General features: G+C 48.6%; 2 protein-coding genes across 3 annotated transcripts; one reads left to right on the forward strand and one right to left on the reverse strand.

Moving 5' to 3' along the window:
• The first annotated feature begins 1,914 nt into the window (after positions 1 to 1,914).
• taf9 (TAF9 RNA polymerase II, TATA box binding protein (TBP)-associated factor) lies at positions 1,915 to 4,313 on the forward strand. The gene is made up of 7 exons (XM_061085886.1): positions 1,915 to 1,979; positions 2,730 to 2,811; positions 2,999 to 3,135; positions 3,351 to 3,485; positions 3,567 to 3,645; positions 3,748 to 3,861; positions 3,986 to 4,313. The coding sequence occupies exons 1-7, from the start codon at positions 1,944 to 1,946 to the stop codon at positions 4,141 to 4,143; spliced, it is 741 nt and encodes a 246-aa protein (XP_060941869.1). The 5' UTR covers positions 1,915 to 1,943; the 3' UTR covers positions 4,144 to 4,313.
• A 1,479-nt stretch (positions 4,314 to 5,792) lies between these two features.
• On the reverse strand, positions 5,793 to 25,113 carry LOC133019065 (arrestin red cell). 2 transcript variants are annotated; one of them, XM_061085417.1, is made up of 16 exons: positions 24,899 to 25,113; positions 20,205 to 20,235; positions 18,089 to 18,149; positions 17,920 to 17,964; positions 17,295 to 17,392; positions 15,767 to 15,865; positions 15,479 to 15,538; positions 15,249 to 15,316; positions 14,973 to 15,108; positions 14,745 to 14,829; positions 14,264 to 14,336; positions 13,985 to 14,122; positions 13,135 to 13,218; positions 8,867 to 8,943; positions 8,542 to 8,596; positions 5,793 to 8,165 (listed from the first exon to the last, which is right to left on the reverse strand). In XM_061085417.1, exons 1-16 carry the CDS (start codon positions 24,919 to 24,921, stop codon positions 8,078 to 8,080), a joined length of 1,221 nt encoding a protein of 406 aa, XP_060941400.1. In that variant the 5' UTR covers positions 24,922 to 25,113; the 3' UTR covers positions 5,793 to 8,077. The 2 variants fall into 2 exon arrangements, with proteins under 2 accessions (XP_060941400.1, XP_060941398.1); XM_061085415.1 differs by having other exon boundaries at positions 5,793 to 8,168.
• Positions 25,114 to 26,311: the final 1,198 nt, after the last annotated feature.

Below are 26,311 nucleotides of genomic sequence, written 5' to 3' on the forward strand. Positions count from 1 at the left end.
ACAGCAGCCGCCATGTTTCTTCACATACCAACAACAAGTCTTCATTCCACGGCCTAAATGAGACTTTAGACACTTTCTCCTATGATAACTCTCTGAAGCCACAGTCAGGACGTGTGTGGAGCTCCTGAGACACAGATCCGGTGGCAGCTGACGGTTTGTATCTGCACAGTTTATGGACACGTTCACACACACACAGCGTCGCCATAAAGTCGTGAGAACCACGGCCGAACGCTGCAGTGTGTGTTCTCAAAATGACGAGAGGTAAACCACACACTCGTAGCTTCTCAGGAGGCGACACAGATATCACAGTAAAAGTCGTCTTGAGCAAACGAAACACAACATGTGATATTTGAATCCTGTTTGTTTCATTTCCTGTGTGAACAGGATGTGATCCAGACCTCGTTTGACCTTCAATCACAAAACATTAGAAACCTTAAACATGAACAACTAAATTAATGATTCTCAACTAGGAGGGAAATCTAATTCATTTGAATATTTTCAACTACATCAATTTTTTATTTTAATTTAAAAGCCAAATTATGTGACAGAAATTATTAACTTGACTTTTCAAATTTGAGTCACATGGATTTATAATCTTTTTTTAAACCTGATGAGAGCAATCGTTTCCTTGGTTAAAGTTTTCACTGTATTTATCATCAGCTGATTTTATCTATAGTTTAATAGCTGATAATTGTGTTATTCGCAAATAAGAAAAACATATTTCATGTAAGGTAAGAATTGTAACTGATCATTTTAAAGTTGAAAAACAAGTCAATTAAAACAAGTCATCCCCACAGTTCAGTACGTGTTGTTATAGCGCCTCCTGCAGGATTTCTGTCGATAAAGCTTTGTTTCCTGTGTTAGTGCAACTGTTCATCATTATTAAAATAATACAAATGAAATATAGTAGAAATAACATAATGATCCTTTTCACAGTATTAAATGGTTGAAGTGTGGGAATTTTGCAACTGCTTTTATTTATAACAATAAAGTTTATTTAGGTTTACCCTTTTGAATTTGGGTTTGTTTTATATATCCGTGTTTTTTTATGTTCTTTAGAACCAAATGTTTTATTTGTGAGAGTCAACAAAATAATCAACTAACTGACTAACCAAGAATAATTATATTTAATCCACTATCCATTTTCAAGAGTGGTAAGTAAATAAGTACATTTACTCAAGTACAGTTAATTTACAGTTTTCAGGTAGTTGTACTTTTCTTGAACATTTACACAATTTCTTCTCCAATAAACCTCAGACACAAAAATTCTTCAATTATTCTACCACATAAATATGAATCTACTGGTAACTAATAATCTAGATTAAATTTAAAAAAAGGTATACTAGAGTACGATTGTACTGTTATAGATTTAAATACTTTCTAGTTCATAGAAAAATTAAATTAACTTAGAGATACTATTTAGTATCCTTTATTTCTTTAATTCTATAATTTGAAATCTTCATTTCTATATATTTTGTATTTTGTATTTTTCATTATTTATTCTTTAAACTTATTTCTTTAATATTTATTCTGTATTACAAATGTATTTATTCTTAATTTTTTTATTCTATATGTATCCTTTACTCCGTATTTGTTATTGATTCTTTATTTAATTAGTGTTCTTTAGTCTTTATTTTGAATTCTTTATTTTGAATTCTTTATTATGAATTCTTTATTTCGAATTCTTTATTTCGAATTCTTTATTTTGAATTCTTTATATATTCTGTATCCTTTATTTAATTTATATTATTTTGTTTCTTCATTTTTGTAATTCTTTCTTTGTTTTTCTTCTTTATGACAATTTCTTGTTGGTTATTTTTGGATTTCTCACCATCAGTGTAATCCCGCCGCTCTCCTCCTGACCGGCAGGAGGCGCTGCAGCTTTGCGTCTGAGCGGATACAGTCAGAGAAGAAGACGTGACGTCACTGCAGAGGGAATCAAAATGTCTGCTCCGAAAACGATCCCGAAAGATGCTCAGGTACCGAGTCTCTCTGCGACGCTCCGGGTCCGCGGGTCCGAACCGGATCCGGGTCCGCGGGTCCGAACCGGATCCGCGCATCGAGCTGTTCGTGTCACGCGTCATTTCACGGTCACCGGAAGTTTCTTTGAGCCGCCGAACGGCGGCTAGCTTCGCTGCTAACGTTAGCATCGGACCGGCTTTCACAACAATAGCTTTGTGCTAACTCGCTAGCTTAGCTGCTGTAGTTGTTTATGTGGCTGCAGGCTGCACGTTGCTCACAGTAACGTTACCTCGGTACTGAGAGACCGAGTATACTGAAGTAATCCGATTACTCACCGAGCTGGAAGTATACTGTAAAACATGCTCAAGTCATTCAAAGTGACCCAGCTCAGCCTGACCTCTGACCTCAGCCTGACCTCTGACCCCACCGGTCTGATGTTTGAACTTTACCTGAAGCTTCTCGTGTTCTGCCACGTGATTGGCTGATTGGATTCTACAGGTGTTCCTAATAAAGTGCTCACACTTGTGGTTCACAGCTTTTCATTGTAAATGTTTCCTCTGTTTATGAAATATATTTATATATAATTAGATCACAGGCTGTAAGTTAAGAGAAGCTCAGGTATCTGCGATAGGAAGGCTGCCCCCTGGTGGTGGTGAGGTGCTGCAGCGTCTCGGCTCACAGAACCAGAACCAGAGCATTAAACATCTCCTCACTGTTTGCTAATAACTGGTTATTAATGAGTCCTGGGATCCGTCTTTGTTCTCCAGGTGATGATCCAGATCCTGAAGGACATGGGCATCACCGAGTACGAGCCCCGGGTCATCAACCAGATGCTGGAGTTCACCTACAGTGAGTCACGCCGCCGCTCGCCATGTGACACGGAGCGGCTTCATAGTGAAGCTGCTTTATGTTTATTAATGTTGTGTCTTCATGAGCAGCATGAGGACAGGAAAGCGTTTGTCTCCTGTCGTCTCAGCTCCTCACGCAGCAGTTGGAACAAACAAGTATTTGTATGTGTCGTCGTTTGTGTTCGCAGGATACGTGACGACCATCATCGAAGACGCCAAAATCTACGCAACACACGCCAAGAAGTCCACCGTGGACGCCGACGACATTAAACTGGCGATCCAGTGTCGCATGGACCAGTCGTTCACTTCGCCGCCGCCACGAGATGCAAGTCGCCGCCCCTATGCTAATGTCTTGTTCACAAACGTTTCTGTTGTCGTACGACAAAGTAATAATCGGCGTGACCTTGAGTCACGAACACGTTTCACGAGCTGCGGCTGAAACTGAATTCTCCAAACGAAGTTCATTTATTTCCATGTGTAGTTTTGTGGTTTCATGTGAGTGTGAGAGTGTTGTGACGTGTGCGGCGTCCCTGTGCTCAGTTCCTGTTGGAGGTCGCCAGGCAGAAGAACCAGGCTCCTCTGCCGCTCATCAAACCCTACACGGGACCTCGCCTCCCCCCCGACCGCTACTGCCTGACGGCGCCAAACTACCGACTCAAGTCCATCCAGAAGAAGGTGAAACTTCAATCTCTTTGAAACGGTTTCGTCTGGTTCTTGGTTCTGCAGCCGGTGACGTGACGGTTTGTTTTCCTCCAGGTGTCGTCGTCCGGCAGGATATCGGTGCCTCGCCTCAGCGTCAGCGCCGTCTCCAGCAGGCCGACCACGCCCACCCTGGGTGAGTCTCATGGTGACCAGACTCCCTGTAGTGCAGCTGTGAGGCTGTAGAGGGCGCTGTGCCCAGTGGACCTGTTTGTTCTGACCGGTGTGCTCTCCACAGGAACTCCTTCGGTTCAGTCCGTCAGCGCTAAGGGCGGAGCTCCGGTGTCTCTGTCGGGTCAAAGGTTCACGGTGCAGATCCCACCGGCCTCTCAGACGACCATAACCAAAACCAGTAAGAACCTGACTCCTCCCACTCTCTGTCTTTAAAATGTATGTTAAACATAGTTACTGTAAATGTGAAGAAACCTGTAAAGTAAAAAGTATCAAACATTACTTCCTAACTTTTGTCCGGACAGCGGCAGCGTCCACGCCGGCCGTCTCCAGCGTCCTCATCAACCCGTCTCTGATTGGCTCCAAAAACATCCTGATCACCAGCAACATGGCGTCGCAGAACTCGGGGGCGGAGTCGCTGAAGAGGAAGCACGAGGACGAGGACGACTACGACGCCTTATGACCACGAGACTGACGACCATGGCGTTTTAAAAATGTGTCCGAACCTTTACAAGATGTCAGTAAGGAGGCGGAGTCCTGTGCTCATTAGAAACTGTTGGTTTAGATTTTCTAGAACTTTTGTTAAAGACTCTTCAGTTCTGTGGATTTAAAATAAAACTATTAAAATGAAAATGAGCTGCGTCTGTTTTATCAAACTTGAGTGACGACGAGTTCTGCTTCACAAAAAGTGACAAACTAACTCTGTTCAAGGCGCAGGCTCGTGTAGAAGCGTTGTCTCCCAGTAGAGGGCGCTCCTCTCCTGCTGAAGCTCTGATACTCTTCTGTTGATTCTATTTATCTGTTTACATAACTCATGCCCTCAGCCACACCCCCTTACAAAGCCTGGGTCACGTTCAAGGTCAAAAGCTTTCGTCGGTTTCCTCTAAACGTGTCAAGGTGCTTCCTGGTTGGTTGTCTGTGGTTTGGTGGGTGTGTCCGAGGTGTCGTCCAATCAGCAGCGAGGTTCATGTAAGCTGATGGATCGTAGAGTTCTGTACAAACAGAGACCGAAGCATCTGGGACCCGGGTCGGATGTTTTCCAGGCTGTTTCTGTTGAAGTGGATTTGCTGCTTTCTGATTGGCCCTGGTCTCCTGACTTCCTGGTTTCTGGGAGACTCCGCCCATCTTGTTTGTTTTTAAGAACAAATCAAATATGACATCTGAATCTGTCTGAGGTCGAAGGTTCAGTTCCACCTCGTTACTTCTCATTCTCTGTGTCATCGTCACTGATGACATCATCGAGCCCACTGCGGCTCGATGATGTCATCAGTGACATCACAGTGTCTGAGTGGCAACGTTTGATGCTGAAGAAAATGGAAATAAGTGCGAGATTCCTTCATGTTCACAAACAACACAATCACCACGGAAACAGGATGTTAGTTCATTTTACCTTTAATAATAAAAAGGAAACTAAAATAAAAATCTCAACATAAAAAATACATGGCAAAACAATAGACTCTTAAATGATTATGAGAATAATCATGGTTGTAAATGATGATACAGTAGATAATAATAGTAAGTCACCATAATAATAATCAGAAGCATAATAATCGTAATTCTGTCGTTGGTGTTCGTCCACCAGCAGAAATCACTTCCTGTTTTAGAGACATTATGGTTAAGCATCGCACAGGCCGGGGGCGTGGCACTTGTCAAAAATATTTTCACACTTAGCAAAGTTACCCCACATATGCACAACGAAATAAAGACAGAATCACAGCTCGTACAATTCACAGCACTGCTTCCAAATCAAACTAATCAAATGAAACGTTAAAAACATGCTCCGCTTCTTCTTCGTCCCTTCTGATTCGCAGCTTCGGTGACGGGGGGGGGGGGGGGGGGTGAATCAAGTAGAAGACGCGACAAAGAACGAGGAATAAAAACATCTACTTTCCTGGAATAAGTGAAAATAGAATGAAACAAAAGTTCAGTGTTTTTCAGATGAAAAAGTCTGAAATGTTGAACTGAATAGAAACAAATAACTTAAAGGCAACGTACGAACATCGGAAAACAACTGATCGGAGCCACGAAGAGAAAAGATCGGATGAGAATATGAGAAACAACTTGGACCCAGAGCTTCCTGTTTCCTGTTAGAAGAAAGAAGATGAAACCGAGTCGAAGGGAAACACCGCAGACGTTTGGTTTATTTTGAAAAGGATCTCTTTTAGTTTTTGGCTGCAGAGGTTTTCATGGCACGATGTTTAAACATTATTTTCTCACATGGCATCAACATTAAAGGAAAAGATGAAATTATTACGATTATTATGATTTGGGGACATTGATAAGGAACAAAAAATGTGATTTTATGATTAAAATATTTCCAGGTTGTTGTTTTAACTGAAACAGAAGAAAGCAGCCGTGAGAGAGAAAACACATTTTGTTGTTTTACAAACAAAGTTTTGATATTTCCAAAAATATTTTATGAGAAAAAAATGGCAGAAAACTAGAAAAATTTACTTAAACCACAATTTTATAATTTGGCCAAAAAAATCTTACAAGAGCAACAGTTTTTTAAAATGTAAAATCAGAAGGGTCAAACTTTTATAGTTATTTTTCTTATTTGCTTGAGTATTTCTTTTAAATTCAGTTTATTATTCTGAATTTATGAAATCATTTTGAATCAATGTTTTAAATTATCTTTACTTACAGTAAATTAGTCCCCAGGACGTTGTTTCTACTTCAAGTAGACGTGTAGTGAACCTGCTGATTCATGTTGTTGGCAACAGTGTAAAAGGCACAAAGCAGTTTGAGTATTTATAATTCTACAACACAAGTTATAATTTAGGAGTTAGGATTTTAAAGTGAGACAATGAAAATAAACCAAATATAAACTTCAGTGTTTCCCTTAAACGAGCAGACGATGAAGTTTGAGCCTCAGAAAACATGATTTAATAATTTGTTCACACTTGAAGTGACGTCTGGTGAGTTTCTACGTTTTTCTGAAGCTGTTTTCAGACCTGAGCTCCAGCTGGAATCCAGAGAATCGTCTCCAGAGTTTGTGTTTCACAGCTGAACAACTCGGGGGGGGGGGGCAGACACACACAGGAAGTGACCTGTTACCTCTGCAGAGGTCATGTGATCAGCTCTGATCACCACAAACTCTCTTCACATCTTCATGGTGTGTCAGCACTTCTTCACCAGAGACGTTTGTTTGTTTCTTCATGTTTGTGTCCCGTGTCAGACGCCCGTGAACCAACAAATGAACCAACCTCAAAATATAAAGTAGACGTTAAATAAATGTTTATAAAGAAGTTTGTGATTTCAGGTCGTTCTTATCTCTGATGTTCAAGTTTCTGATCAGTTTGGTTTGAATCAGATATTTGATGATATAAAAACAAGCTGAGCCGTGATGATTGACAGCTGACACTGACTCAGGATTGGTCGAGTGCGTGTGTGGGCGGGGTCTGGATACCACGGCTCCGCCCCACAATCACTACTGCTCAAATGGACTGTAGTTAACATAATCACCACAAGATGGCAGCATTCGTATCTGAGATATTTTATCTTCATTTCTGGAGGAAGAGGATTTTATGTATTATTTACAATAACTGATTTTATCTAGAAACAATAATTTGATTGTTTAACGACAGTTTATTTTCTTGTTGCTTTGTTTTTACAAACTGTCAGAAAAACGTAGACGACCAGACGTCATGTCGGTGAAATGTTTGAAATCAAATGACTTCATCGACTCTGGAATGACTGAAAAAACCCACAACCAGGAAGTGAGGAACAAATGGGCGCGGGGGGGGGGGGTGCTGGTGAAATCGAACTTCAGTCGTCTGTAAGACTGTTGTGATTGAGTGTTTCCTCCTTCTGCGACCACAACACAAAAAGCATCTACAGTGTAAATGTGAAGAACTGCGTCAGCTCGTCTTCAAATATAAATCCTGTTTGTACGCGACGCTGATCATCGCCGCAGGAAAAGCTCGACATTCAAGAAGATTTTCAAAGTAAAAGAAGACAAACGCTGCTTCCTCCGTGAACAGAGTTCTTCATGTTTCTAATCTTTCTCCTCACGTGGTCGCCCTCTGGACTCCGCCCTCTGGACTCCGCCCATACCTGAACGTCCTGAACTACAAACAAGGAAACAGCTGGTTTCCCATCTGGACCGCCAACATCTGTCCTGCAGCTGCTTAACATCTAGAGTTTTTTAACCTTCAGCAAAAACAGAGGGAAACGGAGAAGATGGATGGAGGAGGCGGTGGCAGGAAATGGCGGCAGCGTGATGAATGGCAGAAGCAAGAGAGGAAGAACACCAGCAAGGCCTGTGAGGCCTCCGTCTAAACACGCCCTCATCCGTCAAAGGGGAATGTAACGTGAAGAGTGTGTGTGTGTGTGTGTGTGTGTGTGTGTGTGTGTGTGTGTGGGTCGAAGCAAGCGTATGAAGGGTCGGCGAGATCCTAGCAGTCCTCGTCCTTGTCGTCCACGGCGCCTTTGAGTCGCAGGCGGGCGAAGTCCTCGAAGACGAAGTCGTCGTCCTGGGAGACGCTGCTGCGAGACGAAGGATGACATCATCACACACACCAATCAATCAGAAGTCAACGGAACTTGATTCTGATGTGAACACACGACTGTAAAGTTCACATCGGATTTCTGTTCTGTCATGAAATGACTTTAACAGATTTCTGATAAGCGTCATCATCCACAAGATTTGAATCGTCGGAGGTCGACTCACCACGAACACCCAGATGGGAAATGTCTACAAATTATATCAACTGGAAGAAAATCATTTTCCTTTTTTGTTTTCTAATATTTGTTTGACTCAGAATCAAACGCAGCTGCTCGACCTGCGTCCGGGATTCAAACTCTTCACGAAGGTTTTAAGAATCACGTTTCAGATCGTAAACATCAGGATTTTACTCACTTTGTGTCGAATTCTATCAAGTTGGTGTCGATGGGCGGGTCCATCTCTGGAACAGCTGCAACAAACACACAGGGCGTCACACCACTGTTTCCATGGAAACTGCCTCTCGTCTCTATGGTAATTCAGTGTAGGATGAAAACCAGAGAGTACAACCTGCTGATCTGATCATCAACATTACAACATTGATATGCAGCTATTTAATAATCAATTTATCATTTCCATCATTTTTCAAGGAAAATTGGAGAAACCTGAAATGAAGACTACAACTCCCATAATCCCACACTGCTCGTTCAATGTGTGTGAGTGTGTGTGTGTGTGAACTCACCTGATTGAGGACGAGACACTGGAGCTTCCACAGGTTTAGGATGCATCAAGATGAAGGGGAGCTCCACAGACACGTCTCTACAACACACACACACACACACACAGACACACACACAGAGAGACAGACAGACACACACACACACACACACACAGAGACACACACACACAGAGACAGACAGACAGACACACACACACAGAGACAGACAGACAGAGACACACACACACACACACACACACACACACAGACAGACACACACACACACACACACAGAGACACACACACAGACAATATATAATGAAATCAAATGAACAGGACGTTGCAGATAAAACTCTGTGTCTGTGTCTCTAAGCTTCTCTCGTTTAAAACCAATTCAAACAGTTTAAACTTCAGATCTGATCTGTTTTTAAACCAGATTTTACTCACAATTTTAAGTTTTTATACATTGATCCAATATTGAAACAAATTTTAAAGCAGTTAGAAGAAATTAATTTTGTTTAAAAAAAGATTTAGATCCACTTAGTATAAAGTTAAGATAGTAAAAAAAGCAGATGTCTAAACCGGTTTAATCTGGTTTAACTCTGGTTTAAAGCAGATTCCTCCCTCGTTAAATCACAGTTTCTGTCATTTAATTCAGGTTTAAAACTTCAAACTGTGACGGGCAGAGAAACCAGGCTGTGTTTTCATGTGTGCTGTGCTCGTCAAATGAAAACTGAGGCCGTCGCTCACATTTACCTCTCCAACATGCCTCGCAGCAGCCTGAAGGGGGCGACAGAGGGGCGGACACAGAAAGCCAAAAACACAGAGGGGAGATGAAATGAAAAGCAGGAGGCAACACGATCACAACAAACTACAGTGGAAGCAACAACAGTGAAGAGCAACTACAGCAGGAAGTCAGAGGAGGCAGCAGGAAGCCAGAGGAGGAAGCAGGAAGTCAAGTGGAGGGAGCAGGAAGTCAGAGGAGGAAGCAGGAAGTCAGAGGAGGCAGCAGGAAGCCAGAGGAGGCAGCAGGAAGCCAGAGGAGGAAGCAGGAAGCCAGAGGAGGGAGCAGGAAGACAAGTGGAGGGAGCAGGAAGCCAGAGGAGGAAGCAGGAAGTCAAGTGGAGGGAGCAGGAAGTCAGAGGAGGCAGCAGGAAGCCAGAGGAGGAAGCAGGAAGTCAAGTGGAGGGAGCAGGAAGTCAAGTGGAGGGAGCAGGAAGTCAAGTGGAGGGAGCAGGAAGTCAGAGGAGGGAGCAGGAAGTCAGAGGAGGCAGCAGGAAGCCAGAGGAGGGAGCAGGAAGTCAGAGGAGGGAGCAGGAAGTCAGAGGAGGGAGCAGGAAGTCAAGTGGAGGGAGCAGGAAGTCAGAGGAGGGGGCAGGAAGTCAAGTGGGCGATCAGGAAGTCAGAGGAGGGGGCAGGAAGTCAGAGGAGGGAGCAGGAAGTCAGAGGAGGGGGCAGGAAGTCAAGTGGGCGATCAGGAAGTCAGAGGAGGGGGCAGGAAGTCAGAGGAGGGGGCAGGAAGTCAGAGGAGGGAGCAGGAAGTCAAGTGGAGGGAGCAGGAAGTCAGAGGAGGGGGCAGGAAGTCAAGTGGAGGGAGCAGGAAGCCAGAGGAGGGAGCAGGAAGTCAGAGGAGGGAGCAGGAAGTCAGAGGAGGGGGCAGGAAGTCAAGTGGAGGGAGCAGGAAGTCAAGTGGAGGGAGCAGGAAGTCAGTGGAGGGAGCAGGAAGTCAGAGGAGGGAGCAGGAAGTCAGAGGAGGGGGCAGGAAGTCAAGTGGAGGGAGCAGGAAGTCAAGTGGAGGGAGCAGGAAGTCAAGTGGAGGGAGCAGGAAGTCAAGTGGGCGGAGCAGGAAGTCAGAGGAGGGAGCAGGAAGTCAAGTGGAGGGAGCAGGAAGTCAGAGGAGGGAGCAGGAAGTCAGAGGAGGGGGCAGGAAGTCAAGTGGAGGGAGCAGGAAGTCAGAGGAGGGAGCAGGAAGTCAAGTGGAGGGAGCAGGAAGTCAGAGGAGGGGGCAGGAAGTCAAGTGGAGGGAGCAGGAAGTCAAGTGGAGGGAGCAGGAAGTCAGAGGAGGGGGCAGGAAGTCAAGTGGGCGGAGCAGGAAGTCAGAGGAGGGGGCAGGAAGTCAAGTGGAGGGAGCAGGAAGTCAGAGGAGGAAGCAGGAAGTCAGAGGAGGCAGCAGGAAGCCAGAGGAGGCAGCAGGAAGCCAGAGGAGGAAGCAGGAAGCCAGAGGAGGGAGCAGGAAGTCAAGTGGAGGGAGCAGGAAGCCAGAGGAGGAAGCAGGAAGTCAAGTGGAGGGAGCAGGAAGTCAGAGGAGGCAGCAGGAAGCCAGAGGAGGAAGCAGGAAGTCAAGTGGAGGGAGCAGGAAGTCAAGTGGAGGGAGCAGGAAGTCAAGTGGAGGGAGCAGGAAGTCAGAGGAGGGAGCAGGAAGTCAGAGGAGGCAGCAGGAAGCCAGAGGAGGGAGCAGGAAGTCAGAGGAGGGAGCAGGAAGTCAGAGGAGGGAGCAGGAAGTCAAGTGGAGGGAGCAGGAAGTCAGAGGAGGGGGCAGGAAGTCAAGTGGGCGATCAGGAAGTCAGAGGAGGGGGCAGGAAGTCAGAGGAGGGAGCAGGAAGTCAGAGGAGGGGGCAGGAAGTCAAGTGGGCGATCAGGAAGTCAGAGGAGGGGGCAGGAAGTCAGAGGAGGGGGCAGGAAGTCAGAGGAGGGAGCAGGAAGTCAAGTGGAGGGAGCAGGAAGTCAGAGGAGGGGGCAGGAAGTCAAGTGGAGGGAGCAGGAAGCCAGAGGAGGGAGCAGGAAGTCAGAGGAGGGAGCAGGAAGTCAGAGGAGGGGGCAGGAAGTCAAGTGGAGGGAGCAGGAAGTCAAGTGGAGGGAGCAGGAAGTCAAGTGGAGGGAGCAGGAAGTCAAGTGGAGGGAGCAGGAAGTCAAGTGGAGGGAGCAGGAAGTCAAGTGGAGGGAGCAGGAAGTCAGTGGAGGGAGCAGGAAGTCAGAGGAGGGAGCAGGAAGTCAGAGGAGGGGGCAGGAAGTCAAGTGGAGGGAGCAGGAAGTCAAGTGGAGGGAGCAGGAAGTCAAGTGGAGGGAGCAGGAAGTCAAGTGGGCGGAGCAGGAAGTCAGAGGAGGGAGCAGGAAGTCAAGTGGAGGGAGCAGGAAGTCAGAGGAGGGAGCAGGAAGTCAGAGGAGGGGGCAGGAAGTCAAGTGGAGGGAGCAGGAAGTCAGAGGAGGGAGCAGGAAGTCAAGTGGAGGGAGCAGGAAGTCAGAGGAGGGGGCAGGAAGTCAAGTGGAGGGAGCAGGAAGTCAAGTGGAGGGAGCAGGAAGTCAGAGGAGGGGGCAGGAAGTCAAGTGGGCGGAGCAGGAAGTCAGAGGAGGGGGCAGGAAGTCAAGTGGAGGGAGCAGGAAGTCAAGTGGAGGGGGCAGGAAGTCAGAGGAGGGGGCAGGAAGTCAAGTGGAGGGAGCAGGAAGTCAAGTGGAGGGAGCAGGAAGCCAGAGGAGGGGGCAGGAAGTGTGAGGCTGAGCTTCCTGTCAGGATCAAAATACAACTGGATCATTTTCTACTTCCTGTGCTCATACAACAGCTGCCAATTATTTTCTCAATGAATCAATGTATTGTTTTCAACCAATCATATTCAAGAAGCTGGAGATAATTATATATCACCCCCCCCCCCCCCATCATCACGTCTCAGCTTGTTTTCAAATCAAATAACTGATCACTGGCTCGGGAACTGATTAGTGTCCTCACTAAGATATAAGTATAAATATGTGTGTGTCTGTGTGTGTATCTGTGTGTGTGTGTGTGTATATGTATATATATGTGTGTGTGTGTGTGTCTGTGGGTCTGTGTGTGTGTGTGGGGGGGTCTGTGTGTGTGTATATGTATATATATGTGTGTGTGTGTCTGTGTGTCTGTGTCTGTGTCTGTCTGTGTGTGTGTGTGTGTGTGTGTATCTGTGTGTGTGTGTGGGGGGGTCTGTGTGTGTGTGTGTGTATATGTATATATATGTGTGTGTGTGTGTATGTCTGTATATGTGTGTGTGTGTCTGTGGGTCTGTGTGTGTGTGTCTGTGGGTCTGTGTGTCTGTGTGTGTGTGTCTGTGGGTCTGTGTCTGTGTGTGTGTGTCTGTGTGTGTGTGTGTCTGTGTGTGTGTGTGTCTGTGTGTGTGTCTGTGTGTGTGTGTGTCTGTGTGTGTGTCTGTGTCTGTGTGTGTGTGTGTCTGTGTGTGTGTCTGTGTGTCTGTGTGTGTGTGTGTCTGTGTGTGTGTGTCTGTGTCTGTGTGTGTGTGTGTGTGTGTGTGTGTGTGTGTGTGTGTTACCCTCCACGTGAGACCACCAGCTTCACTTTGACTCTGTACGACACCAGGATCCCCAGAACCTCTTTGTTGGTGACGTCCTTCACACTACAACAGAAACAGAGCGGGTCACATCGCCCCCTGGTGGCCTGAGCACCTTCATCATCATCATCCTCTTCATCATCATCATCATCATCCTCTTCATCACCATCATCCTCTTCATCATCATCATCCTCTGACCTGTTGCTGTTAATAACACCTGTACATTCATAGTTATCAGTGAGTGTGTGTGTGTCTCTGTTTGTGTTTCTGTGTCTCTCTCTGTGTCCGTCTGTGTGTCTGTGTCTGTGTGTCTCTCTGTGTGTGTGTGTCTCTGTGTCCGTCTGTGTGTGTCTGTGTCTGTCTCTCTGTGTGTCTCTGTGTATGTCTGTGTGTGTGTGTCTGTGTCTCTGTGTGTGTGTCTCTCTGTGTCCGTCTGTGTGTGTCTCTCTGTATGTCTGTGTGTGTGTGTCTCTGTGTCCGTCTGTGTGTGTCTGTGTCTGTCTCTGTTCCTCTGTGTGTCTCTGTGTCTGTCTGTGTGTCTCTGTGTGTGTCTCTGTGTCCGTCTGTGTGTGTCTGTGTCCCTCTGTGTGTGTGTGTGTCTGTGTCTGTGTGTGTCTCTGTGTGTGTGTGTGTGTCTCTCTGTGTCTGTGTCCCTCTGTGTGTGTCTCTGTGTGTGTGTCTCTCTGTGTCTGTGTGTCTCTGTGTCTCTCTGTGTGTGTGTGTCTCTCTGTGTGAGTGTCTCTGTGTGTCTCTCTGTGTGTCTGTGTCTGTGTGTGTGTGTGTGTGTCTGTGTGTGTGTGTCTGTGTGTGTGTGTGTGTGTGAGTGAGTTACATGGTGGACGAGGCCAGGTTGGTGTCTTCGTGCTTCAGCTTCCCGTCCAGAGCGAGTCCTCTCTTCTCTCTGTTCTTGTCGAGCGTCGGAGTCAGAGTGTAAACTTTACAGAAGGTGGAGCTGGACGACACCTGGTCACTATGGAAACCACACACTGCTGTCAATCAAAGTGTTCAGGTAAACCACCCCCCCCGCCTGTGTGTCCAGCTGCATCCTGTTGTGCAGCACGTGTGTGGTGGAAGCTGTGGATGTGTATTGATGAACCGAAGAGGAACTTACTCTGCCTCCTGCTGAGCCACAGGACATTTGTACTGAGCCGTGCTGAACAGACAGATGTCTGCATACTGACGCACTGCGGAGACACACAACACACAACACACAACACACACATGGGAATCACGTGAGCAAACGGGTTCACAAGTCAATACCCACAACATCCTGTAGGGGCTTTGAGTCCAGGAAGCTAAGACCTTCTTTTCTAATCCGTGAAAATCTGCAAACTTCAGCTTCGCGACTTGTTTTAATGTTTACTGCCCCCTCCTGGTGTGGAGTGAGAAGGTGACTTCTGTGAAGGAGTTTGTTGTGGACGTCCTGATGGACCAACCCACCACATGACCTCTGACCTTGTGACCTCTGACGACCATGTTTCAACACGAGACACATTGGTTTTCACCGTTTAAAAAAGGGGGAGTAGACGATTGAATAGAAACCAGAGGAGAAGGAGGAAGAGGAGGAGGAGGAAGAGGAGGAGGAGACCCACCTGAGATCTTCACCCTCTTGACGGTCTTGGTGGAGTTGTTGGTGACGTGAACGTTGACGCTGATGGGCTCGCCGTGGTAATACAACTACACACAGGAAGAGCAGATCAACACATTCACCTCATCAGTCTCCAACAGTACAGGTTCCTCATTTATCTGTGTCGGAGTGTGTGTGGTTAGATGTGAGTGTGTGTGTGTGTGTTTGTGTGGTTACTTGTGTGTGTGTGTACCTCCTTGTCCAGAGAGGCCTCCAGGTGCAGAGACCTGTCCGACATCAGGAAGCTGCGAGTCGTCTCCACCATCGGCTGAGGACCTGGTTTCTCTGGAGCATATTGAACCTTCCTGATGACCAGACGCACGGAGTTCCTACACACACACAGACACACACACACACACACACACAGACACACACAATGAAACAAACTGAAATGAAGTCTGATCCAGAGCCAGCTGAGCTCCTGATCAGGTTCTCCTGGTGACGGACGTGAGAAACTGAAGCTTCTCACCTCTTGTGAATCTTCTCTTCTATCGACTTGGCGCAGAAAGCTCTGATCTCAAAGTCGACGCCACAGGCCTGAGGACACAGAGCAGAAAGAACCGTTCAGCCGCTGAGGTTAGGCCACTCCCACTGGCCACTCCTCACTTCCTGGTTCGACCCTCAGGCCTTGAGTGTGTGTCTGTGTAAGAGAGAGTGTGTGTGTGTGTGTGTGTGTGTGTGTGTGTGTGTGTGTGTTACCTTCCCAGTGTCCTCTGGGCCCGGCTGTAAGGTGACAGAACACGGGAGGTTCTGAGGAACCTGAATCAACAGACAGAAAGAGGTTCAGTTTCTGAATGAAACCATAAAATAAAGACATATGAACAAAATCTTTACAGTTAAAAATCACTAACACAAATAACCATGTGAACAAGTTGTGTGACCTCTGACCCTGACGAGTCATGGTCAGTTGATAATAAAGTTCACAGCAGCAGACGAAGTGAATGAACCTGTGTCCGTCTCAAGCAGGAAGCAGGTCATGTGACTCACAGTGAAGTAGAAGGGGTGTGCATGTTGGCCCAGTTTCTTCAGCAGCCGCTCCTGAAGCCGACTGTTTGGTTTCCGCTCCTCAGGCACCGGAGGAAACGCCTGTCAGACGGAGAGCAGGGTTTATTAAAGGAGGGAAACCACAGGGAGGTCATATGTTCATGTTAAAATACACAGGTGAAGCAGAAGTAGGGTTAGGGTTGGGGTTGGGGTTCAGGTTCAGGTTGGGGTTGGGGTTCAGGTTGGGGTTGGGGTTAGGGTTCAGGTTCGGGTTGGGGTTGGGGTTCAGGTTGGGGTTCAGGTTGGGGTTCAGGTTGGGGTTGGGGTTGGGGTTAGGGTTCAGGTTCAGGTTGGGGTTGGGGTTCAGGTTGGGGTTGGGGTTCAGGTTCAGGTTGGGGTTGGGGTTAGGGTTCAGGTTCGGGTTCAGGTTGGGGTTGGGGTTCAGGTTGGGGTTTAGGTTCAGGTTCAGGTTGGGGTTCAGGTTGGGGTTGGGGTTCAGGTTGGGGTTCAGGTTCAGGTTGGGGTTAGGGTTCAGGTTGGGGTTAGGGTTCAGGTTGGGGTTAGGGTTCAGGTTGGGGTTCAGGTTCAGGTTGGGGTTAGGGTTCAGGTTGGGGTTAGGGTTCAGGTTGGGGTTCAGGTTGGGGTTCAGGTTCAGGTTGGGGTTGGGGTTAGGGTTCAGGTTGGGGTTCAGGTTGGGGTTGGGGTTCAGGTTGGGGTTCAGGTTCAGGTTGGGGTTGGGGTTCAGGTTGGGGTTCAGGTTGGGGTTAGGGTTGGGGTTAGGGTTCAGGTTGGGGTTGGGGTTCAGGTTGGGGTTCAGGTTGGGGTTAGGGTTGGGGTTAGGGTTGGGGTTAGGGTTGGGGTTAGGGTTCAGGTTGGGGTTCGGGTTCAGGTTCAGGTTGGGGTTCAGGTTGGGGTTCAGGTTCAGGTTGGGGTTCAGGTTGGGGTTGGGGTTCAGGTTGGGGTTCAGGTTCAGGTTGGGGATCAGGTTCAGGTTGGGGTTCAGGTTGGGGTTGGGGTTAGGGTTCAGGTTGGGGTTGGGGTTCAGGTTGGGGATCAGGTTCAGGTTGGGGTTCAGGTTGGGGTTAGGGTTCAGGTTGGGGTTCAGGTTGGGGTTGGGGTTCAGGTTGGGGTTCAGGTTGGGGTTAGGGTTCAGGTTGGGGTTGGGGTTCAGGTTGGGGTTCAGGTTGGGGTTCAGGTTCAGGTTGGGGTTCAGGTTGGGGTTGGGGTTGGGGTTCAGGTTCAGGTTGGGGTTCAGGTTGGGGTTCAGGTTGGGGTTGGGGTTCAGGTTCAGGTTGGGGTTCAGGTTGGGGTTGGGGTTCAGGTTGGGGTTCAGGTTGGGGTTCAGGTTGGGGTTGGGGTTCAGGTTGGGGTTAGGGTTCAGGTTGGGGTTCAGGTTGGGGTTGGGGTTCAGGTTGGGGTTCAGGTTCAGGTTGGGGTTCAGGTTGGGGTTGGGGTTCAGGTTGGGGTTCAGGTTCAGGTTGGGGTTCAGGTTCAGGTTGGGGTTAGGGTTCAGGTTCAGGGATCCTGTGACCTGGAAGGTGGAGATGTACAGATCCTTCCTGAACGACAGGCCCAGCACGTCCAGGTCCTCACGTCCGTACCGGAACGCACACGTCAGCGTGACGAAGACTGTGGCGAGGAAGAGGAAAGACATCTGTTGGGTTGTGTCACATGACTCATCACCTGAGCATTCCTTCAACAATATGTTTCACAACCATCGGACCTGAATTATAAATGTTTACTAACATTAAACACAAGGTTCTGAACAAGCTCACACCACCTTTCATTCTGTTTACAGGTTCTGACCAAACTGTGTGACACAGCGAGCTCGTTGAAGCTCCTCCCACTGAAGGGCAAACACACAGAGGAACCGAGTGACCCAAAGAGAACTACAACTCCCACAATCCTCTGCTGTTCACACTGCTCCTCCAGAGAAGATCCAGAGACCTGAGCAGTGGAAGCAGCTGTGGGAGGTTCGAGGACCGTGGGAAAGTTGATAGAATTTCTTTTTTAAGTTTCTGTCTGTGACATTTTGTTTTCTTTTGATCAAACACTTTTTCTCTTCAGGTTTTCAAAGTCGAGATAAAATACTTTGAACTTGTTCTCAGTGTTTGTGTGTGATCCCGCGCCTGGAGCTCAGCAGGAAGTGCTCGTACCTTTCCTGTCCTTCAGATACTCGGGGTCGACGAGGATCACTCCGTCTGTCAGCAGGAGGAAGGAAGACAAAACGCTGAGTCAGCACCACTCAGCTGGTTTGAACATGTGACCTTTCAACTGACGGATCTGCTCAGCAACTGGAAAAACATTTCCTCCTGAACCACTCACCTACAGGATCCACGTGATCCAGATGATCCACGAAGTCTCTCTTTCCCAGGTAGACTGTCACCTGAACACAAACCTTCAGTCACTCTCTGTCCAAACACAAACTAACTTCGGTTTCGTGACAAACTAAATGTTTGTCACGACTTTAAATTCAGACTCAGATTCTTCTTCTGTCTCCACTCGTCTGTCTCCACTCGTCTGTCTCCACTCGTCTGTCTCCACTCGTCTGTCTCCACTCGTCTGTCTCCACTCGTCTGTCTCCACTCGTCTGTGTCTCTCCACTCGTCTGTGTCTCTCCACTCGTCTGTGTCTCCACTCGTCTGTGTCTCCACTCGTCTGTCTCCACTCGTCTGTCTCCACTCGTCTGTCTCCACTCGTCTGTCTACACTCGTCTGTGTCTACACTCGTCTGTGTCTCCACTCGTCTGTGTCTCCACTCGTCTGTGTCTCCACTCGTCTGTGTCTCCACTCGTCTGTCTCTACACTCGTCTGTGTCTCCACTCGTCTGTGTCCCCACTCGTCTGTCTCCCCACTCGTCTGTCTCCCCACTCGTCTGTCTCCCCACTCGTCTGTCTCCACTCGTCTGTCTCCCCACTCGTCTGTCTCCCCACTCGTCTGTCTCCCCACTCGTCTGTCTCCCCACTCGTCTGTCTCCCCACTCGTCTGTCTCCCCACTCGTCTGTCTCCCCACTCGTCTGTGTCCCCACTCGTCTGTCTCCCCACTCGTCTGTCTCCACACTCGTCTGTCTCCACACTCGTCTGTCTCCACACTCGTCTGTCTCCACACTCGTCTGTCTCCACACTCGTCTGTCTACACTCGTCTGTCTACACTCGTCTGTCTCTACACTCGTCTGTCTCTACACTCGTCTGTCTCTACACTCGTCTGTCTCTACACTCGTCTGTCTCCACACTCGTCTGTCTCCACACTCGTCTGTCTCCACACTCGTCTGTCTCCACACTCGTCTGTCTCCACACTCGTCTGTCTCCACACTCGTCTGTCTCCACACTCGTCTGTCTCCACTCGTCTGTCTCCACTCGTCTGTCTCCACTCGTCTGTCTCCACTCGTCTGTCTCCACTCGTCTGTCTCCACTCGTCTGTCTCCACTCGTCTGTCTCCACTCGTCTGTCTCTACACTCGTCTGTCTCTACACTCGTCTGTCTCCACACTCGTCTGTCTCCACACTCGTCTGTCTCCACTCGTCTGTCTCTCCACTCGTCTGTCTCCACTCGTCTGTCTCCACTCGTCTGTCTCCACTCGTCTGTCTCCACTCGTCTGTCTCCACTCGTCTGTCTCCACGCTCGTCTGTGTCTCCACTCGTCTGTCTCCACTCGTCTGTCTCCAATCGTCTGTCTCTACACTCGTCTGTCTCCAATCGCCTGTCTCTACACTCGTCTGTCTCCAATCGTCTGTCTCCACTCGTCTGTGTCTACACTCGTCTGTCTCCAATCGTCTGTCTCCACTCGTCTGTCTCTACACTCGTCTGTCTCTACACTCGTCTGTCTCTACACTCGTCTGTCTCTACACTCGTCTGTCTCTACACTCGTCTGTCTCCACTCGTCTGTCTCTACACTCGTCTGTCTCCACTCGTCTGTCTCCACACTCGTCTGTGTCCCCACTCGTCTGTGTCCCCACTCGTCTGTCTCCACTCGTCTGTCTCCCCACTCGTCTGTCTCCCCACTCGTCTGTGTCTCCACTCGTCTGTGTCTCCACTCGTCTGTGTCTCCACTCGTCTGTCTCCACACTCGTCTGTCTCCACACTCGTCTGTCTCCACACTCGTCTGTCTCCACACTCGTCTGTCTCCACACTCGTCTGTCTCCACACTCGTCTGTCTCCACACTCGTCTGTCTCCACACTCGTCTGTGTCTCCACTCGTCTGTGTCTCCACACTCGTCTGTCTCCACACTCGTCTGTCTCCACTCGTCTGTCTCCACACTCGTCTGTCTCCACACTCGTCTGTCTCCACACTCGTCTGTCTCCACACTCGTCTGTCTCCACACTCGTCTGTGTCTCCACTGGTCTGTGTCTCCACTCGTCTGTCTCCACTCGTCTGTCTCCACAGACTGAACATGTCCTCTCAGTCCAGTCGGATGTTGCAGAGGACATAAAGGACTGACTCACCTTACAGTTGGGGCTGGACTTCTTAAACACTCTGAGAAGTTTGGACAGAGGAAGAGGATGAAGAGGAGGAAAAAGAGGAAGATAGAAGAAGAAAAGACAGTGACGTTAGTTTTATTTTTCAGTGTTTGTTTGAATGTAGAAACTGAGACGCTGTAAAAAGTGTGAAAAAATATTCAGTGAAAGTAATCGGAGGAAACTAAGTCAGTTTATTTCAACACTGCAGGAAGTGAAGTTACTGAGTCAGTGCTGAGGTTAAACGGACTGACGCCATACACCTGGTCCTCACAGAGGTGGCTGATGGGAAACGGCTTGAACGCTGGCATGTTGATGGCGTGATGTTCATGAGCGTTTTCTTTCAGATTCTGACGAGACACACACACACACACACACACACACACACACACACACACACACACACACACACACACACACACACACACACACACACACACACACACACACACACACACACACACACACACACACACACACACACACACACACACACACACACACACACACACACACACACACACACACACACACACACACACACACACACACACACACACACACACACACACGCTTCCTCAATTCCAGCTGAGTTCCATCGGTCGCCACACGCTGAGCAGACGTCTCACATGTTCTCTCGTCATACGTGTACATGTTTCCCACCGAGCTCAGAGCGTGACAGAAACGTGAGATCCGTGATATGAAGGATTGAGTCGGACATCACAACGTACTGTTCATCCACCACAGAACCAGTCTCAGAGGAACAAGCTGAACCTAAACTTAGTATTTGAGGCCTAATATTCTGACTCTAAGACCCTGAATCGGAACAATTCTCATATTTGATTAAAAATCTTTTTTTGATCTCAAACAAAGCGAGTCCAGCTAGGACCAGATGGTCCTGCAGCCCAGTTTGATTGACAGCTCTCACCAAACCAGTCGATCCAGTCCCGGCCACTTCCTGCTGGCAGCGCACAAACAGGAAGTTTGAAGCCGCAGCAGTAAAAGAAAATGAAAAGCAGTCGAACCTGCAGCTTCCTGTTGCTGATAAATTTAGACCAACACACACAACAACCACATACAACTGAGTGTGATCAAGACTCATGGACTGCAGGACTCTAACACAACTTCAGATTTCACTGTCAGAGCTGAAACTCACCAACATCCTCCACTGACACAAACAGTGAACAACAACAACAACAACAACAACAGGGAGGAACTATTCAGATTTCAAAAGATTCCAAACAAGAGAAAAGAATCTGGACGTTTAAACTCCGACCACTGGAGCATTTTGTTAAATCATCAGAATAAATAAAAGAATAATGTTGATCAAAACAAGTCTCTAATTAGCGGATAACAGAGTCAAATCAAGATGGAGGCCACTTGTGTCTTGCCCGGACTTGAAGCGACGTTGAGGTGACGCAGTCTGTGGTCACAGGAGGACGAGACCTTCCCAACGCTCCCTGTGCTCCTCAGCCTTCGTCCCTGCAGACAGTCCCCCTGCAGGTGGAGAGATGTGGAAGCAGCAGAGCGTGAAGGCGTGTTTACACGCAGCGTTCCATTCCCACGGGCGTCAGGTTCCACATCACGACGCTGCAGGTGAACATGTGACCACAGTAGATTCAACAACAAAGTCCAGAAACGACCATCAGCTCCATCCGGTTTGATCCATCAGAAACATTCATCCCCTTTCCTGTAGTGAGTGTGAAGCAGCAGCAGGTGGTCGGTCCGACTCCTTCAAACAGGAACATGTGGGAACATCAGGCGAGGGGCGGAGCCTGTAGAGCAGCAGGGGCGGGGCCTGTAGAGCAGCAGGAGGCGGGACAGAACGTATAAACTCTGCTGTGGAAAGATCAGTGTTGTTGTTTCCAGCTCCTCCACACCGGCGTCGGTGTCCGAGGAACATGTCAGGAACACGTGAGGAACAGGTGAGGAACTCGTGAGGAACACGTGAGGAACTCGTGAGGAACTCGTGGGGAACACGTGAAGAACACGTGAGGAACTCGTGAGGAACACGTGAAGAACACGTGAGGAACACGTGAGGAACACGTAAGGAACTCGTGAGGAACACGTGAGGAACACGTAAGGAACTCGTGAGGAACACGTGAGGAAGACGTGAGGAAGACGTGAGGAACTCGTGAGGAACTTGTGAGGAACACGTGAAGAACACGTGAAGAACATGTGAGGAACACGTGAGGAACTCGTGAGGAACACGTGAGGAAGACGTGTGGAAGACGTGAGGAACTCGTGAGGAACTTGTGAGGAACACGTAAGGAACTCGTGAAGAACACGTGAGGAACACGTGAGGAAGACGTGAGGAAGACGTGAGGAACTCGTGAGGAAGACGTAAGGAACTCGTGAGGAACACGTGAGGAAGACGTGTGGAAGACGTGAGGAACTCGTGAGGAACTCGTGAGGAACACGTGAGAAAGACGTGAGGAACACGTGAGGAACCCGTGAGGAAGACGTGAGGAAGACGTGAGGAACTCGTGAGGAACCCGTGAGGAAGACGTGAGGAACTCGTGAGGAACACGTGAGGAAGACGTGAGGAACTCGTGAGGAACCCGTCAGAGCTTCATATCTGATGCCATCTTGTCTAAGAAGATTCTGGATTAATTCACAACGTAGACAAGGAGTTTGATCCATGAGATTTTGGCTCCATGTGTTTCTTTGAGGAGAAAAAGTCTCCAGAGTAAAATAATAACTGGTCTTCAGATCAGATTGATGTGACGAGCAGCTGAATCTGAGATGTTGGTTTCATCCTTTACTCTGCAATATTAAAATTCTCAATATCTATGTTGTTAAATGTTTAGATTTTCTTTGATCTTTTTTAAGCCTTCAGCATTTGTTTTAAAATGTATGTTGTATTTAAATGTTTGTTTTATCATTTATTTATGATCTGACTTCAGGAGATGATCCTCATGGTTATTGCTGTTGATGGAACCAGAGAGTGAAGACACAGTTTTCCTGTGTGATAACGTCTCAATGTTCCAGGAAGTTTCCTCATGTCAGTGTTCACATGCCCCCCCCACCCCCCCACCCGTTTCCTATCAGGAAGTCACATGTGGGCGGAGACAGGAAGTCCAGGCTGAAGTGGACCGAGTGAAAGTCGACACACGACCAGATTGTGTGTTTGTGCTGATCAGCTGAGAATCGTCTGTTTACATCTTATTCATCAAAGAGTTATTTCATTACGTGTTCATAGCATGTTTATCATTTCATCTACATTTTCTATGTCTGTAACAGTTTATATAAAAATAATCAACACGGTTTAAACCTGGTGAAGAACACAGAGAACTCTTCAGGACATGTTTCTGGATGTGATATCATTTCTTGTCTTGTGTATGAAGTGAATCATAAAAACAGCTGTCAATCATTCTCCTGCCAATCAACCAATCACTGCAGCGCTTCAATTTAAACGCCTGTCACATGACAAAACTACAAATCAGGATTCTGCCAAAAGTTAAAGATTAAAATGTTCCTATAATTAATTATGATGACAGGTTATTATTTGTGTTTTGTTTAAAGATGACTGAGTGAGGGCTCTTTCAGAGAAGTAGAAACCTGCTCAGTGTGTTTACACAAAGTGCTCAGGAGATAAATACATAAATCACCTTCGTTATGTTGCTACTGATGAAAGGTCATTATAATAATTATTCATACGGACTGATCTCCATGTCTGCATGAGAGAGTTCAGCAGCGTTCTTTCAGATCAACCACCGATCAGTCCCTGATCATCTGAGGAGAGACTCATTCAGCAGCTGTTTTGATTCCATATCTGAAACAATATTTACAGTTTGTTTGTCACAGATCTTTCAGTTTATGGCTCGTGATGAAAAGAATCAGACATATTTAAAGAGATCGTTTAGAAACTAATGCTCGTTTCTCCATGAGAGATCTTCTGCTTGGTTCGGGTGATTGACGGGAGCCACTGTCTTCTTCTTCTTCTTCCTCTTCTTCTTCTTCATCACCATTTGACATAATGAGTGTAAACACCTGAGGATCAAAGGAACCGGTTGATCCGGATCCAGGGCTTTGATCACCTGCGGCTCCTCTTCCTTCTCCTGCGGTGACATGAGCCTGAACCACGGGCAGCAGCACCAGCCTCCCCCGGCCTGCACCCCTCACCTGCCCGGCCTCACCCCCACTCTCCCCCGGCCTCACCCCCACCCTGCCCCGGGCAGCTCGGACCGGACCCCGGCTCCTCAGCTGGACCACAGCCCGCCTGTGGAGCCTCTGCTCGCGGGTCGGTGGACCTCCAGCAGCGGGTCAGGGAGCAGGGTCGACGCCGCCCATCTCGCCGTGTGTCCCCGGTGACAGCTGGTGTGTGTCCCCGGTGACAGCTAGTGTGTGTCCCTCACACCGACGTGTAGGTGGGGGGGGACTCGAACACATCACACGCTTCATCTGACAGACCCGAGCCCGGAGCAGCTAGCTAGCCCCACCCTGCCGAGCTAGCGTGGCCTCCCCGGGGAAGAGGTCATCGCCCCGGAGGCTCGGACACGACCCGGGGCTGGAGGACTCGTCCCCGGGCCGCTCCTCCCCAGGAAGCGGCTGCAGGCCAGCAGCACAGCCGGAGAGGAGCTCCTCCGCCCGGGCCAGCCGCCGCTCGGCTGCCGCTAGCCAAGTGCGTGAGCTCCGCTGCTAACTAGCTGCTAACTAGCTGCTAGCATGCTAGCTCCTACCTGGTGCCCGCCTTGTCCCCCATCTCCTCGGCAGGCGGACGACAGAAGACCCCGGCAAACTGCGCCTGGAGGCGGGGAAGGGCTGGCGTTGGACCCGGGGAGAGATGACGGAGCTCCGCTCACAAGATCCGCTCTCAGGAGCCTGAAGAGCCAGAAGGAGATCCGCTCTGATAAGCACTGGGTCCGGGGGAGAAGTCCACTTAGCGCCGCCTCGAATGCTGCGACTTCCGCAAAGACAGGATGTGTGTGTGTGTGTGTGTGAGAGTGTGTGTGAGTGTTTGCACGCACGTTCGCGCACACACACACACACACACACACACACACACTCAGTCTCCAGCATCAGTTTAAATATTAAAAGACAGAAGATGATTCATCGATGAGAAAAGAAACACTGACACAGGTCAGGACCCACAACAAATATACACAATATACACAGACACACACAAACAGAAATACACAAACAAACACAAAAATACACAAACAAACCCCATGTGCAGGAGAAGTGAAAGACTTTTATTTGTTCTTTGCTCAGATTTGTGTCACAGTGTAATAAATAAAAAGTGATAAACATGTTGTTGGTTATGGAATGGACTTCCTGTCCACTGGTGTCCCTGGTCTCACTGGTCTCACTGGTCTCACTGGTGTCCCTGGTCTCACTGGTCTCACTGGTCTCACTGGTCTCCCTGGTCCTCCCTGGTCTCACTGGTCTCACTGGTCTCACTGGTGTCCCTGGTCTCACTGGTCTCCCTGGTGTCCCTGGTCTCACTGGTCTCACTGGTGTCCCTGGTCTCACTGGTCTCACTGGTGTCACTGGTCTCACTGGTCTCACTGGTGTCCCTGGTCTCACTGGTCTCACTGGTGTCACTGGTCTCACTGGTCTCACTGGTCTCCCTGGTCTCCCTGGTGTCCCTGGTCTCACTGGTCTCACTGGTCTCACTGGTCTCACTGGTCTCCCTGGTCCTCCCTGGTGTCCCTGGTCTCGCTGGTCTCACTGGTGTCCCTGGTCTCACTGGTCTCCCTGGTGTCCCTGGTCTCACTGGTCTCACTGGTCTCACTGGTCTCACTGGTGTCCCTGGTCTCACTGGTCTCCCTGGTCTCCCTGGTGTCCCTGGTCTCACTGGTCTCACTGGTCTCACTGGTGTCCCTGGTGTCCCTGGTGTCCCTGGTCTCCCTGGTCTCCCTGGTCTCACTGGTCTCACTGGTCTCCCTGGTGTCCCTTGTCTCCCTGGTCCTCCCTGGTCTCCCTGGTCCACCCTGGTCTCACTGGTCTCACTGGTGTCCCTGGTGTCCCTGGTCTCCCTGGTCTCACTGGTCTCACTGGTCTCACTGGTGTCCCTGGTGTCCCTGGTCTCCCTGGTCTCCCTGGTCTCCCTGGTCTCACTGGTCTCCCTGGTGTCCCTGGTGTCCCTTGTC

This window comes from Limanda limanda, chromosome 14, assembly GCF_963576545.1.
Source record: "Limanda limanda chromosome 14, fLimLim1.1, whole genome shotgun sequence".
Taxonomy (NCBI): domain Eukaryota; kingdom Metazoa; phylum Chordata; class Actinopteri; order Pleuronectiformes; family Pleuronectidae; genus Limanda; species Limanda limanda.